Below are 15,337 nucleotides of genomic sequence, written 5' to 3' on the forward strand. Positions count from 1 at the left end.
ATATATATATTAAAATTTTATAAAAATAATTTATTCATCAAATTGATAAGTTATTTTATACGTTCTACCAGAAAGACTCACCATTAACCTCGACCTAAACTTTTGTCAAACATTAAAAGTACAAATAAAAAATATATTTTACTTAAAAAATAAAAATATTTTCTGATTTTTTTTTTTTTTATGCCGAAACAAATAGAGCTTTAAATTGAAAATCAACTTCATTACACAATGGAGTAGCAACTATATACAAGATTTTGATAAATGATACTCATTCCTACACACAATGTCACCATGACTCAAGAGGATGGGCACAAAAGACAGATCAAATTCACCGTTCTTTTTTCTTTTTCGTTAATGGAAAGGAAGCTTCATATTCATCACGAACTTCAACTTCTCTTTTTTCACTTGTAACCATTATCCATCACATCTCAAAACAAATCAAAAAAGAAAAAAGAATATATATAAAAAAAAAAAAGGATGATTATTTGATAATTTCTCATCATTTTTATTTTTCTTTTACATGTTTTATTTCACAGAATAAATCTGTTATTCGGATTTCATTTTCTGGTTTTGCAAAATGATTTATTATTATCCAATTATGTCACCCAGAAACACTTGCACTCTTCGATTAGCCACGTCATCCTGCAAAATAATTAAAAACAAAGTTTAGTTACACAGCAGAGTGAATGTATTATACACACAAAGAAATGATGGAAAAAATGGATTATATTATGGTAATCAAGCAATTCGCTTTTATTACTTGATAGCTGAGAGTGATAGACTGATGGTGAATGCTTCTATAGACCTAGCTGTCCCAAACTTGCTAGTACTGGTGATGAAAATAATTGTGCCGTAAAATCAACAGAAAAATGCAAGTTGGAACCTGTTGAGGCAAGGAATGGCATGGAAATGGTTAGACAGTCAAATTTCAGAAGAACAATTACAAGCCAAAATAAGAAAAGAATGGAAACAAAGGGCAAACCTCTTCCGGGTTGCTGGCAATGAATGTGTCCATCACTGTTGAGGCAGACTTCTTCACCCGATCTGTGCAACGGAGGGGACCAAATAACATGCAAGGATGAGAACAACCACTAGTTCTTCTCAACTGAAGAAAGAGGACACAATCTACAACAATACTCACTCCTAAGGCCAAAAAGTCACTCTCTCTTTACCCCACAAGATCCACTTCATGGTTTGCAGAATGACCTTTGTTCAGCTTGAAAGCAAGGTAAGGTGGATTGCTATCCACCCATTAAGTCATCCTCACCCACTTCTTTTTTTTAAAAAAGCCATTTCTCGTTCTCGTTCTCTGTCTCTCTCTTTTAATTTTATTTTTTTGTTTGAATGTTGAGAATAGAACATATATTAACAGAAACAGAATGAAAGATTACCCGACTGATTGAGAAGATAACCTCGGGTTGAATTGAGGAAAACATTATATTCTTTCATGATATCTTGAATCAACCTGAAAACATGTTCATTGTTGATGAGAACTACTTTCACAAAATCACAAGGAACAGCAATAGAACAAAGAAGTTGATTCCATAATCTTGTTTTAGTAACTTACCTTCCACAGAATGGTAGCATCCTTAAACTTGTAACTCTTTTTTTATCTATGTGAACCAAATCACGCCTTCCTGTAGATCAATTAACGATAAGTCTTAACAGTGAAAAACAAGACAAGTAAGAGTTGTCTGAGTGCGTGTGAGAGAGAGAGCATACTTGAATTCGAATCAAATCCTCAGAAGAAATTAAGTGAAGTATATCCATTTGAGTGTGGCAACAACTCTTCTATCTCTATCCTGGAACTGGAACAACTCATGCTTTTCTTGATTCGGTTACGGTTGATAGACTCGACCTCTGCCACAAAAATGCTATAAACTGGCCTATGATCTGAGAATCTAGACTCACCACGGACATAAGATATTTGATGGAGTCCTCTACCATACCACAATATTCGATCACACCTTGAAACACAAAAAGACCTAGATTAGTTGTCCATATTATTATATCATAAAGATATCCATTGAATATTGGGCTAGGAGTGTTTTTCTCATTTATGTTATTAATATTGTCCTGTGAAAAGGAATACCATGCGGGGGTTCTTCGCTTTTCTTTTGGGTGCATATCATCACCTGCATATCTGTCTGAATTATTTGAGTACTTGTATGTGGGAGGGAAATATATCTTCCCTTCATTCCATCCGTCAAAGACATGCCCTCGTCTCTGCTCTATCCGTAGCTGCTTAGGAAAGCCATCAAAGATTCAGATCGAATACTTTCCAGAATTCAAGAAGAGAAACACATATCCTATTGTAGGAAAAGGCAAAACAAATACTATTAGAATCTACCGAAATAGTTTGGAAGACATGCCTGATCATTTTCTAACAAAGCCCTCCAATTGCGCATCTCAACAAGAGCTTTTGCAGAACGGTAAGACAAGGCAATCCGGTAATTCAAATCCCCAAGCCAAATGATTCGACTACATGGACACAAACACAAATCATAATTTTGAGCAACAAAAGCTACAGTGTGAATTTATCTTGCTAAACTTCACCAGAGAAAAGGTTTTGAAAACAGTGGAACAAGTGTTGGAAAAATATTGATCATATCTAATTAAATTAATTACAGAAAGGGAATAGCACTAGCAGAAACTTAGCAAAATTTGATGAATCAGGGCCTTACTCATGATCAAGGATTGTTTGAGGCGAGTTCTCGTCCCCCATGCCATGAACCCTTGGGAACCTTGTCTTCCTAAGAATTTCCATGACATCTGAGTTTCTTCGCAACTCATCTCCCTCCTTCTGCCCAGAGGTTAAATGACTACAAATGAAGCAGAAGCTTGTTTGGTGCAAAGACATGCTAATTGAAATTGAACCCTGGAAAATCCAATAGTATAAGATTGCCACTTTTACTTGATCCTTAATGAGTTCAAATCTAAAATTTCAGAAATTTTCCATAAAGCAAAATGTACCTTATTTCCAAGATAACCCATCAATCCTCTGCCCACACAAGAAACTTTCATGTTGCGAACATCATCTCTTAGATCACTTTTCACCCATACTGTGAGAAATATTCCAACCATTTGCTTACTGGCCACCAAACAGTACCTTGAATTTCCTGGCTGTCTATCTCCATCCCCCATGGAAATAGATCCACTGTATGTCAATGGTGAGTAGTGGTGCGTGGTGCCTGGCGAATCACCAGGTCCGTTCTCATCATCAGAGGACCCCCATCTGAAATTTGGGTCATAATCACTAGGCCTGTGTCCAAACATAACCCGATCACAAACGCTGAATCGACGATCAAGTCGGGGTTGTGGTGTGGACATGTCATTATCCATCATTCTCATACTGCGACTCAGGGACTGGAAGGATCGACGATGGAAGAAAGATGAGGCTTTCTGTCTAGTTGATCCCTCAAAGTCTGCATCTAATTCCACAATGGGATCAGGGATTGGTGAAGGTGTTTGGCAAGCCCCACTCGTTCCAGGAAGACTGTTTAGAGTCTTTCGGATGAGTGCTAGCCATTTTCTAGCTGGGCCATTGTCTTCTGTGCCCAAAACATTACCAGCATTCAGAGGGACAATTTCTTGAAATCTGAATGACAAAAGGACCAAACAGACTCTTCCTATTACAAAAGTTGCACAGTCAAAATAAAGATGAAGATTTTTAATTTTTGATCAATCAAGCTTACCCAAGAACATAAATGTCAGCAGGAGGTGAGGTATGTAGCCAATCTTCAAGATTCAAATAACTTGGTGGAGATTTTCCAGCTACGTTCCATGTAGCTACAAAGATCCTATTCACAAAAGAAAAGAGAAACAATAAAATCCAACTATTAGACAAAAACAAATAATAATAATAACACAAGATGATGAATAAGAATACAGCATACCTATAATTATGCACATCTGTAACTTGGGAGGCCTCGAGGTCAATCTTACTGCGCCAGGCCCTATCAGAGTTTCTCCTACTTGATCTTTCTGTTCATCCAAGGGGAGGAGGGAGGGAGAGATAAATTAAACAAAATTAGAATGTGGGTAAAGAAAATAAGAGGCAAAAGAAAAAATAAAAATAAAAATAATTAAAAATAAAATAAAAATAAAAATCTTTCTTATAATTAGGTTTATGCAAAATTCACTGGGGTTTAGAAGTGTTGTGGTCCAAAGGAGTACTGATTGTCTGATACTGAACCTGTTTTGCTTTTCTTGATAGTGCATGCTTCCCTCTCTGAGAAGTTTTTCCTCCATTCTTCATCACCACCTGAAAAAGGAAATACATAAAGTGTTAAAGCTGCGTTCTTTCCACTGTTATTGCATCAAGCCCACATATTCATACACAAAACAACAAAAAAAGAAAAGAAAAAAAAAAAAAAAAGTTCAAACCAAAATAAATAGAAATTCTTTGAATTTTAGAAACAAGAAGAAGAAAACAAAGAACAGATCTTGAGCTGCAACTAGAAGTGGCAGAAGCCATTAAATCCAAATATTATTGTACAAAGTGAACAGCGGTTGATGCAGAATAAGCTACAGCAAATCTGTGAAGAAGTTGCAGAGAAAATCCTATTTTTGATTCTTAATATTATAGCCAAGATTCCCAATTTCAGAACCCTAAATTACACTAATTGATTGATTTAGAAATAGGGCACAGAAGATGAACCTCCATAGAAGACCTCGTCCGCGTGAAAGTCCTCTGATTTGCTCTTGATATTGAACCATTTCTTGACCAGGGTCTTCGGCCATGAAAGCTACACCAAAAACACACAAAAGTCAGCAATGTCAAATACAACAATGCAGACAGGCAAATCTTTTGGCATTTACCCAAACAAACCTTGCTTTTCTTGGAGTTCCCATCTCTCATTGTTTTACAACTTCATATATAGATGTCAACTGTTAATTGAACTTCTGGATTTTGATTGAATGTAACGAAAATGAAGAAAAAAATGGAGAAAACTATTGAAGGAAGAAGGCCCTGAAAGGGGGATTTTGCTCCCGATTACTGGTTTTTTTTCTAGAAATAACAAGAATTAAGAAAATAAGCTTTGTAATTGTTACAAAAACCAAGAAAGAGTTTACTGGTTTGAATGACAGTAGAAACAGAGGACTTTGTTTCCTCAGGAAATAAAGAGAAAACAATTTGAGGGAAAGAAGCAATCCCGGTTTCTTGGCATTTTGGTTCCGGCCCTTCCGGGCAAACAAACACGAGGTCAAATCAAAAGAACCCAGTTGGGTTATTTTCTTTATCTTTGCTCTTCTGTTTTAAGTAGAGAGAAAACAGAGGAAAGAGAGAAAATTCAAAGGGCAATGAACAGAGTGATAAAAACAGAACAGATGCGTGGAAGTTATACTATGAGATTCTGAAGCTAGAAAAATACAATGTAGGAGACATATAAAGAGATGGTAGAGATATAGAGAGAGGGGGCTCACTCAAAACCTCGTTCTGGGTACAGCAAAGTATCGAATTTGAAGAGAATAAAGTGCAGGAGAGTTCTCTCTCTCTCTGCTTTTTACCCAAAATCCAAGGCCGACCCAGCTTGAGAGGGGCAAAGGGATATATTGGTCACCCAGCAACACTCAGCTTGCCCGGATCCCCTCCCTATTTCTCTCTTAAAAAAAACACACACACACACACACACACACACACACACAAACTCTCTCTCTCTCTCTCTCTCTCTCTCTACATATATTAATATATATATATATACACACACAATATATGTATATTATATACTGTATAACTCTCTCTCTCTCTCTCTCTCTACATATCTTAATATATATATATACACACACAATATATGTATACTGTATACTGTATCTGGCTTTCTCTCTCTAAAACGTCTGCCCGCGGTCAGCGTATTAAGACTGATCTAAAATCCAAGCGCCAACCGTCCTCCCATTTGGTCTTCTAAGAAGGGAGAAAAGAGGCAGTTAAAGAAGTAAAAAAAAAAAGGGGATGCATGAGAGTTTTGTTTCCCTTTCTTTGCCTCTTCTGTAGTGTTTTTTTTTTAATTTTTAAAATGGCAAAAATAGAATAGATTTAACTTTTTTAATTCATTTTTGGTACCAAGAAAACCAATGTGAATGAGGCAATTTGGATATGTTAATGTTTTTTTAGGTGTTGTAGGAATGTTTGCAGGGAATTGTTTATAGTGAATTTTTGTATGGCTGAAGACTGTTCCTCCAATGTGAGATATTGGGGTTTGAGAAATTTACTTTCTTGGGTTTAATGGAGGGAATTTTGTATAAAAAAGAGCCGTTTCTCCTATATAGATTTCTAGGTTTTGGAAGATTTGTGCAACTTTTGGGTGGTTCGATATTTTGCTTGCAAGAACAATGTGTTTCTTTGTTGGGCAAATTTGAGATTAGTTTGGCTCAATCAAGACTAGTGTTTAGAGTAGCTAAAGCAATGGTCCCAAATTTTAGGGTTATTACTTAGATGGTTTGCAAACTTGCATTTGTGTACCGATTAATGTGAATTTTGTGCTTGAGGAGTATTTTTAACCCAAAAGTAATACATCGCATTGATTTAGGATGTTGTTAGGGCATTTAGGGTCCCTAGCATTAGCTCAACTCGTGCCACAGCCCACACAATCTCCTAGGGTTTTGGGCGAGTATTTGTTGTATGAATATTTACCTAAGTTACAACAAAGTAATTTCTTGGATTAAGCTCTAAAGGTTCAAGATTGTGATTAATATAATGTTAAATACACATGCTACATGTGGAAGACTGTGTCTGGTTCCCCAAGCTTAGTCTTAAATTTTTCATATTTCAAGGTTCTTTGCACTCAATTAATGGTATTAGTTTATGTGTTCAAAGACTAAAAGTAATGGAGTTGACGGCAAAACAGTCCAACAAGTCCTCCATCTCCCAAATGGAGAATCCCTAACAAACCTCACATTACAACCCACTAGGCACTACTACCCCTAGTGAACCTTCCACTACCATTATACACATTCCGGTCCCAATTATAGGCTGTCAACACTTGTCTAATTCCTCCTATTTTGTACCCTTCCATTTTGTTCATTAAAAGCTATCTACTTGAGCACTAATCAATCATTACCAAGCTTCATTAACTGGTTGTAACATAAAATAAATTAATTATCAAATGATAAAATAATTACACAACATTTCAGGTAAGCTAAACATTTCAGGCTCTTTCTCATTGATCAAAACACTTAATAAATTGAGTTATTAAATAATATTACATATCAACTCATATAATTACTCAATACTTTTTATATCTAAGCCCTATGTAGGACAGAAACCTCTAACACAATAAATAATAGAAAAATGTCAAGATTGTCAATAGCTTAATAATGTCTCATTTCGATGTTTTCTACATGGGAGTACCACAAAATTGCACCCAATAATAATATATAGTACGAAACTACAAATGTTCATTGGTGGGCCCATTGTACTGGTAAATGCTTACCTAGAGGGCTTGCCGTACAATCAGAACTCTTTCACTTTTCTAGTGAGGGACTGTTTGATACACCATTATATGTCACGAAAATGGGATATAAGGGGGGCACCATAAACTTGGATTCAATAATGATTTGATGAATTTTATGATTCCCCCAACCTTTTCTTGCACTAGTTGGACCTTATCCTCTCTACCAATCTGCCATGTAAGACATCACATTGCTGCCATTATATATACACACAGATATATATATATATATATATATATATATATATATAATATGTAGCCGTGGTTAATTGACTTTTCACAAGAATATCCATTATACATAAGTTTTTATTAGAAAATTTAGTTAGTCTTATTGCCAAATCTTTTTCTTTTTTGAATTTTTTTTTTTTTTTTTTTTTGGGGAAAATCAAAACACTTGGAATCTTCTACCAAACACACACAGAAATATAATTTTTTAAGAACAACTGTATATAGCCTCTTTTTTTAAAAAAAATTCCACTCCATTTAGTTTCCTTAATAGAAAACAAGAAATGCGATGTTTGATTGTACAAAAGAGGTGAATTGAAAGGAAAAGAAAAGAATATTGCTTATCCATACCCTTGCAATCATAATTTGTCTAATTTTTTTTTCAAAATTTACTCTGATGGATTTCTCATCAATATTAAAAACTTGAGCCATGTGTTGAATTTATTTTCCCAAATTGCCCTTGTCCAATGAATTGAGATATCACAGACAGAGACAGACACACGAGGCAGTCAAAGGATGATCTTTAATTTGTACTTTGGGCAAAGTATCTTCTTATCTGGGAGGGAATTTGATTTTCTTGTGTGTTTCTTTTGCTTTTTCTGCTTTAAGAAACCCATTCTTAAGCCACCACCCTCCTCTTTTCTCTTACACGGGTTTCATAACCATTTGAAGCTGTTGGATATTTTGGTCCTTTTGTCTTTGAGTGGGGCATTGTTCTCATGTCATTCCATCTGCCGAAAGGAATAGCCATTTCCAAAGCATCTTTGCTTCTTTTGTCCATAAATTATTATCATATTGCTTCTGATGCAGATTCACTGGTTTTACTTTTGCAATTAACAATCCTCAACATGCCTCTCCAATGAGATTTCTTGATGATAACCAAGAGACCTCGAGTTTAATTTCTTCCCAACTTACTTGATGCATGTGATTTTCAGAGTACTGTGTCACAACATCACCAATCTTTTTATAAATTAAAGAATTTGTGATTATATTAATTATATGGTACATGAGTAACAATTAATGAAAGAAAGAACAGTGAAAAAGTAGATGAAAAATTTAGTAACACATGTCAAATCTTTCTTCTCTTTCTTATCAGCCAATTTGGAAACTTTTGGTTTATGTGGCACGAGTAGATTTTTGATAGACTAGTGATGCGAAAAGGCATGGTAGGATTCAATATTTGGCTTATATATATATATATATCATTTTTCTTTTTATAATATACTAATTAGGCTACAAACGCATGTATGCATTACCATTGCATCACTTATTCTTGTCATTATTATCTTTCTTATTATTGTCGTAATTAGTTCTATGTACATGAGGCCAAATGGAGCATATGATATCATCTCTTTCGTTTTCTTCATATATATGGCAAGCTTGTTTCCTGTTGAAGGTGCAAGAATATTTATCCACAAGAGCCAAAACAAAGAAAGACAAGAAAATAAAAAATAAAAAAAAAATTTTAAGTGAACTTTTTCAATGTGATGTGAAGCTTTTCACTTTTGAGAGAAAATGAGGGTTTCTATTTTACCAAACACTTTTTCTGTCCATTTGATTTCATTTCAGTTCATTGACCTGGGCAAAGATCTTGTCAACGTCTTTCTTGCCTTCCCTTCGTAGCTTCATCACCTTCCATATTGCCCCATCATTTTATAAGAGGTCCCTATGGTGGTAATTACAATTTACACACACACACACAGTTGGGGATAGCCCTTGTGCAACACACCACCTCTTCTCTCCTTTAAATCTCATGTTCCTATCTATAGCATAATATTTAATCTTGAACCATAACTCTTAAAAGTAGCAGTAGCAGATAGCACCTGATAAAAGGAAAAGGGGGTATTTAAGGAGGACAGAGGGAGAAGAATGCCTCATGTGGATAGATGTACCAATAAATTCTCGACTTACACATAAATTTGAACTGAGTTGTTGAATTGGTTTCACCTACCAAAACCACGTTACATTCTTAATGTTTGTTACATCTGCTTCATCCAACCTTCCCCCACGACCAAAATAAAAATTAAAATTAGGATTAATTATAATGATACCTGAAGTTTGCCTTATTGATAACTATATATAAGTTAATCATTTTTCAGACAATGACACCTCGTCACTATTTTGATCCAAACGAACCCTTTAAAAGTTTAAAAAGATAATATTACCCATCAATATATGATTGATTTTAATTGTAAAATATAAAAGGTTTGAACAGACACTTTTGCCCTTTCTCACCTAAGCCATTAATTTGATCTCTTTCTCAAACTTTCAGAACCAAATGTCTATTCATTTCTCTCTCCAACTTCTGCAATAACATAATGAAACCCTAATCCCTAGTTTTTAACCCGAGTCGCACTGATGGTGGACGAACCTGATTAATAAAGAATCTAGTTATGGGGTTTTTCATCGGCAGTGGAGCACGGACTGGATTGTGACTCCGAGGAGTCCTCTGTTTTTGGGTAGTTGTTCACTGCCGGTGATCTTCAACCTGGCCAGCCGCTGCGTATTTCAGATTCCAATCGTTGTTGTTATTAGGGTTTCATTTTAAAATTTTTGGTTCGACTTTGTAGATCCATTGGGTTATATATATATATATATATATATATATATATATGTACATAACAGAGATGATCAGATTACAGTTCTTGTTCAGTTTAGATTTATATTATATATATATAATATAAATCCATTGGGTTATATATATATAAATGAGTAGATCCATTGGGTATAAACGCTGCCCCTTTGTGCTCACCATGCACACACAGCAGTTATTATACCCTCCACCTTCACCACCGCCTCCACCGTGGTCTTCTTCCTCCTCCTCCTCCTCCTCCTCCGCCTCCATTTCCATTATTTCATCATCATCCATCATATATGCCAAACCATCTAACCCCATTTCTCTGTCTGTCTCCGCCAACAATGCCATCAATGACACCCTCACCGGCGACTCCCCACCCGCCTCCACCGCCACCGCCTCTATCGATGACTCGCCATCCTTTGTTATTCGGAACTGAATTTGTTTCCACCAATCCGTTGTTAATTGCCAGGGACGTTGACATTTGGGGTTGAATTTGATTTTGCGTGTTCACAGAACTAGTTGAGTTTCGCCGAGATACTATCACTCTGTTCTGAACTCGAACGTCGGAGCGCGGAACTGGAAGGGTGGAGATCCAGGCAGCGCCGGCGCGGCGGAGTCGGAGCTTGTTCCTGAAGACTTTCTAGCTCTTCTTGTTGTTCTTGAAACCGCCGTTGGGGTCGTCTCGGATGATGTCAAGGAGCGTCCGGTTAACGGGCGCCGCTCTCTTCTCGCTCTCCAGGATTGTGCTTAGAGTTAGTCCGGCCAGCGAATTACGGCTTTCTTCTTCGTCTCTCACTCGAAAGTTCAATGAGTCGATTCCTTCGCCCAAGTGCGATCTCCTTGTTCGACCACCATTGGGTTATATATATATATATGTACATAACAGAGATGATCAGTTTACAATATATATATATATATAAATATATATATATATATATATATATTTATATATGTTCATATATGTACATAACAGAGATGATCAGTTTACATTGGGCCTTGTTCAGTTTGGATTTCTCGCCCGTCCAATATCCATTGGGTTATATATATATAAAATTTCACAGTTCTTGTTCAGTTTGGATTTATATTATATGGGTATGGTGAACTATGATAGAGAGAGAGAGAGGTCTATATATATGGGTCCGGTATTCTTTTTTTGCGTGAAAGGTTTACATAGGGTTATTTTTGTCCATACATATAGTTTGAAAAAGGTTAAAAGGGTAATTATATTATTCAATTAAATCCATTAACAAGTCAAAGGATAATAGTGTCAATTCACTATGTGTCAAAGGTAATTGGGGTGTCATTCTAAAAAAAATGGGTTAACTTATATATGACTGTAAATAAAGTAAGCTTCAGGAGTTGTTATTGTAATTAACCCTAAAAATTATAAATACTCCGGGACTCATGCACAATTGCTCATGCGCGGACTCAAATGCCACAGTAGTCTATTGTTCATCAACATACACACACATACCCCGATGATCAGAATTTATTTATTGAGTGAAATAAATGAGAAAAAAGAAAATGTGAAATACTGGTCTGCTCATTGAATGATAATATAAATTAGAGTTATTTATCAATTAAATATCAAAGTTTACAAGAACAGGCGATGCAGCAGGACAGAATGCTGAAACAAATAAAAAGAAGGCAAGTGGACATACAAAAACATCCAATTGCATCAGTACACTACAGGGGAAATAATAATGATACCATCATTGTTGACAAACTCTGGCAGTCCAAGTGGACATTTTTCTTCACAAATGCTTGCTTGGTCAAAATCTCTTCATGTATCAGACAGCTCATTTCTTGTGATGGATACGTATGATAAATCATGGAATAGTGAAGCAAAGATTTCTTGAAGATACAAACTGCTTCTGCCAATGGGTACCATCTACAATATGAGCAGGGCAAGTGTTTGATTCATCTAATAAGAAGAACAAATCAACCCCTCCGCCAAAAAAAGAGTATATATATATATATAGGTAAATCATGTTAGTAGGGTTTGATAGAATCCTCTAATGGTCCTCTGGAATTACTATCTGCAAGCTTGACGGCATAACTTCAAAAACAGTAGCACAACAGCATAGGAAACCAATTCAAGTAGAGAAATCACTTTGCATTCTTCAATAAATTCATAGGAAATGCTTCAATCAAACCAAATTTTACTTTATCAATGGAGAAGTGAACAAAATCTATTACGCAATCCAGAATGTCATGCAAGCTTGATAAGGAGATGTTTTGCGTTGCAGAGCTAACAGAACGTGCTATACTCAAATTAGTTCGATGTTTACATGAAAAGAAATATAATTCGACGCATTAAGCTAGCCAAATAGGCCTTGAATATTTATAAGCAATATCTCAAGCACCCATAAAGCGAGAATCTCCCGTCCTCCATCAATTTATATATAAATTAGAAGAACGCCTCCTATTGGGTAATCCAGAACTGTCACCACAAAGAATGATTCAAGTTCAATCAAGATAGTGGTTGCTATAACAAAGTACCCACTTAGTATTTGCCATATGTTTAGAGCTATAATCTGTAATGAATCAGTTGTTAGTATTTGCAGCTATTTCAGTTCCAAACAGTTGGCCTTACTTGCATGCTAACCTCATCCTCAAAATACCTCCTTTCCATCACTATAACATTCTCAAAACATTACATATCTCCATTAGTAATTTAGTACTGAACTAAAAACATCAAGTGATTTGTCACTTTGTTTAGTTCAAAATTTTAATTGCATATTCTATTTTATACACCTTAGAATCAATTATAACTAATTGAATTGTAACAACTAACAAGATGACAAGAACAAAGCTTTTAATTAATGGACAATATTTGAAAATGCACAATTCATTAACTATAAACAATCACAGAATCACTAGTAGTTCTAATTATTGCAAGGTGTAACATCGTAACACTTGCGAGCCAACTTAATGCAATCCAACCAGTGCAATATCTCTACATTGGGGTCTCTCTCAATCACAACATCAGAAACCGTAATTTGAAGGGTACCTCTGTAGGCGGTGATCCGACCGCGAACCCGGGCGACCACGCCGATCTGGATCTTGGAGGCGAAAGTGGCGGCCATATCGGCAATTAATCGAACATCTGATGGGTTGCGGCGAGAGAAGTGTGGGGAATTGAGTTGGTTGAGCCAGAGGACGCAGGGGACGCAACCAGTGCCGTCGTCAACAGTGAATCTGAGGAATCTGTCGTATTTGAGCTCTCGGCTGGTGACGACGCCGAGGGTTTCGGCACGTGAGAGGGGCGTGCCTCTGCGAGAAAAAAAAGGTGGATCTGAGGAGGTCGGAGTGAGAGAAAGCAAATCGAAGGCGAGGAGCTTTACGTGTGTGTTGTAGAGACCATCCATGAGAGAGAGAAAAAGAGAGAGAGGAGAAGTATCTTGGAGAATCTTGCAAAGAAAGGTCTGATTCCAGTTTGGCGGGAAAATATCAATGAGTCGGGGAAATGAATTGGTGTGGGTTTGAATTAGAGTTGGGGCTACTATCCTTGCTCTTGAATGAATTACTATTTGATAACTTCCTTTGTACTATAAACTTTTTTTTTTTTTTTAGCCTTCTTTATTTACTGAGTTGGGGCTGTTATCCTTGCTCTTGAATGAATTAGTTGATAACTTCCTTTGAATTAGTTGGGGCTGAATTAGGTTTTTTTTTTTTTTTTTTTTTTTTTTTTTTTTTTTTTTTTTTGTTACCTTCTTTATTTACTTCAAAAATGATAATTTAATGTGGCAATAAACTAATTGTCCTCATTAGACTTACCTCATATATTAAATGTACTAACTAATTTTAGATAGAAAAACTACTCTTTGATAGTCATCTGAAAATTCTTCCTTCTATAAAATATTTTTCTTGAAGAACTATGTTGCAGTGAATGATTTTTTTCTTTTTCTATTGTCTTCAATTAATATTATATATTGTTAATCTTTCAAGAAAAAAAAAACAAAGAAAGATTATATCCAGAGAAAAAAAAAAGAAGATATTTGGAAGGTGAATTCCATGGATGTAGGTTTTGACATAACATCCATCTCTCACATTTTTTCTTTTTTCATTTTTTTTTTTTCATAAAATCCTTCTTGAAATTTTATTATCAAAACAGTCAGGGCTTTTCTCATCAATAAGAAAAATTTCAAGATTTAAATACATTTCAAATTAATTCTTAGAAATTATATAATGGAAAAAAATTTGAAATTAAACTCAAAATACAATACGAGAAAGAAAAAAAAAAAATTACCATCAATATTAGCATGGATGGTATTGAATGGTTTATGAAGTTTTGATAGTTGTTACATACTTCCAGTACTAATCTTCCATTGTTACATACAAAGATCAATATTAAATCTTAACTAAAAGAAAGCAGATGATTAATATATACAAAACAGAGAAATAATTAAGAGACGTTAAATTGGGGAGAGAGAGTGAGACAAAGACATATTTTTATAACTGAACGGGTAATTGCGGTATTTGAGAAAAAATAATTATTTATTTATAAAATTACGAATGGAAGTATCTATAATCAACCAATAAAATCGAATACTTGTTACCATTGTCCGATAGATTGTTTGATGTCTTTGCGGGTACATTTGTACCTTTTCTCTAACACATTTGTAAAAAAGACACTATTTAGTAATGGTCATGCATAAATGTAGACCTACTTCAGCATTATTTTGCGCGCACACACACTTGTACTGTAAAAAAAGACACTATTTAGTAATGGTCATGCATAAATGTAGACCTACTTCTGCATTATTTTGCACAAACACACTTGTACTGTCGCTCTTCAATCTCTTCATGACATGGTACAAGGGTAGGAGGCAGACATGAGGTACTAATGTACCATATATGGATGTGTAACCTATCGCTTCATAATACAAATGTTTTCTTTTACACTAATATAATCTCTGTAATTACAAAATGTTTTTCTGATTGATATAAATAACTTTATTCCAATTGCTCAATAATATTATGGTTCCCAACGGTTTCATTAAGAATGGTTGTCGTTAGGATTGCAAGAACTTCGAGTTTGCCATCCCATTTTTCTAACAATAATAAAGAAGAGTGAGTA

General features: G+C 35.3%; 2 protein-coding genes across 2 annotated transcripts; both read right to left on the minus strand.

Moving 5' to 3' along the window:
* Positions 1 to 273: 273 nt before the first annotated feature.
* LOC132268968 (type I inositol polyphosphate 5-phosphatase 4-like) lies at positions 274 to 5,735 on the minus strand. Its single transcript, XM_059769910.1, has 15 exons — positions 4,832 to 5,735; positions 4,661 to 4,748; positions 4,196 to 4,264; positions 3,897 to 3,984; positions 3,696 to 3,800; positions 2,974 to 3,598; positions 2,685 to 2,878; positions 2,373 to 2,481; positions 2,093 to 2,241; positions 1,723 to 1,967; positions 1,568 to 1,637; positions 1,392 to 1,465; positions 983 to 1,044; positions 761 to 883; positions 274 to 642 (listed from the first exon to the last, which is right to left on the minus strand). Exons 1-10 carry the CDS (start codon positions 4,859 to 4,861, stop codon positions 1,742 to 1,744), a joined length of 1,683 nt encoding a protein of 560 aa, XP_059625893.1. The 5' UTR covers positions 4,862 to 5,735; the 3' UTR covers positions 274 to 642; positions 761 to 883; positions 983 to 1,044; positions 1,392 to 1,465; positions 1,568 to 1,637; positions 1,723 to 1,741.
* Positions 5,736 to 13,029: 7,294 nt separating this feature from the next.
* Positions 13,030 to 13,858, minus strand: LOC132268972 (CST complex subunit STN1). The gene has a single exon (XM_059769917.1). The coding sequence runs from the start codon at positions 13,623 to 13,625 to the stop codon at positions 13,143 to 13,145; it is 483 nt and encodes a 160-aa protein (XP_059625900.1). The 5' UTR covers positions 13,626 to 13,858; the 3' UTR covers positions 13,030 to 13,142.
* Positions 13,859 to 15,337: the final 1,479 nt, after the last annotated feature.

Source organism: Cornus florida, unplaced genomic scaffold (assembly GCF_030987335.1).
Source record: "Cornus florida cultivar Cherokee Brave unplaced genomic scaffold, ASM3098733v1 CherokeeBrave_3.0.0_Hap2_Chr08, whole genome shotgun sequence".
NCBI lineage: Eukaryota > Viridiplantae > Streptophyta > Magnoliopsida > Cornales > Cornaceae > Cornus > Cornus florida.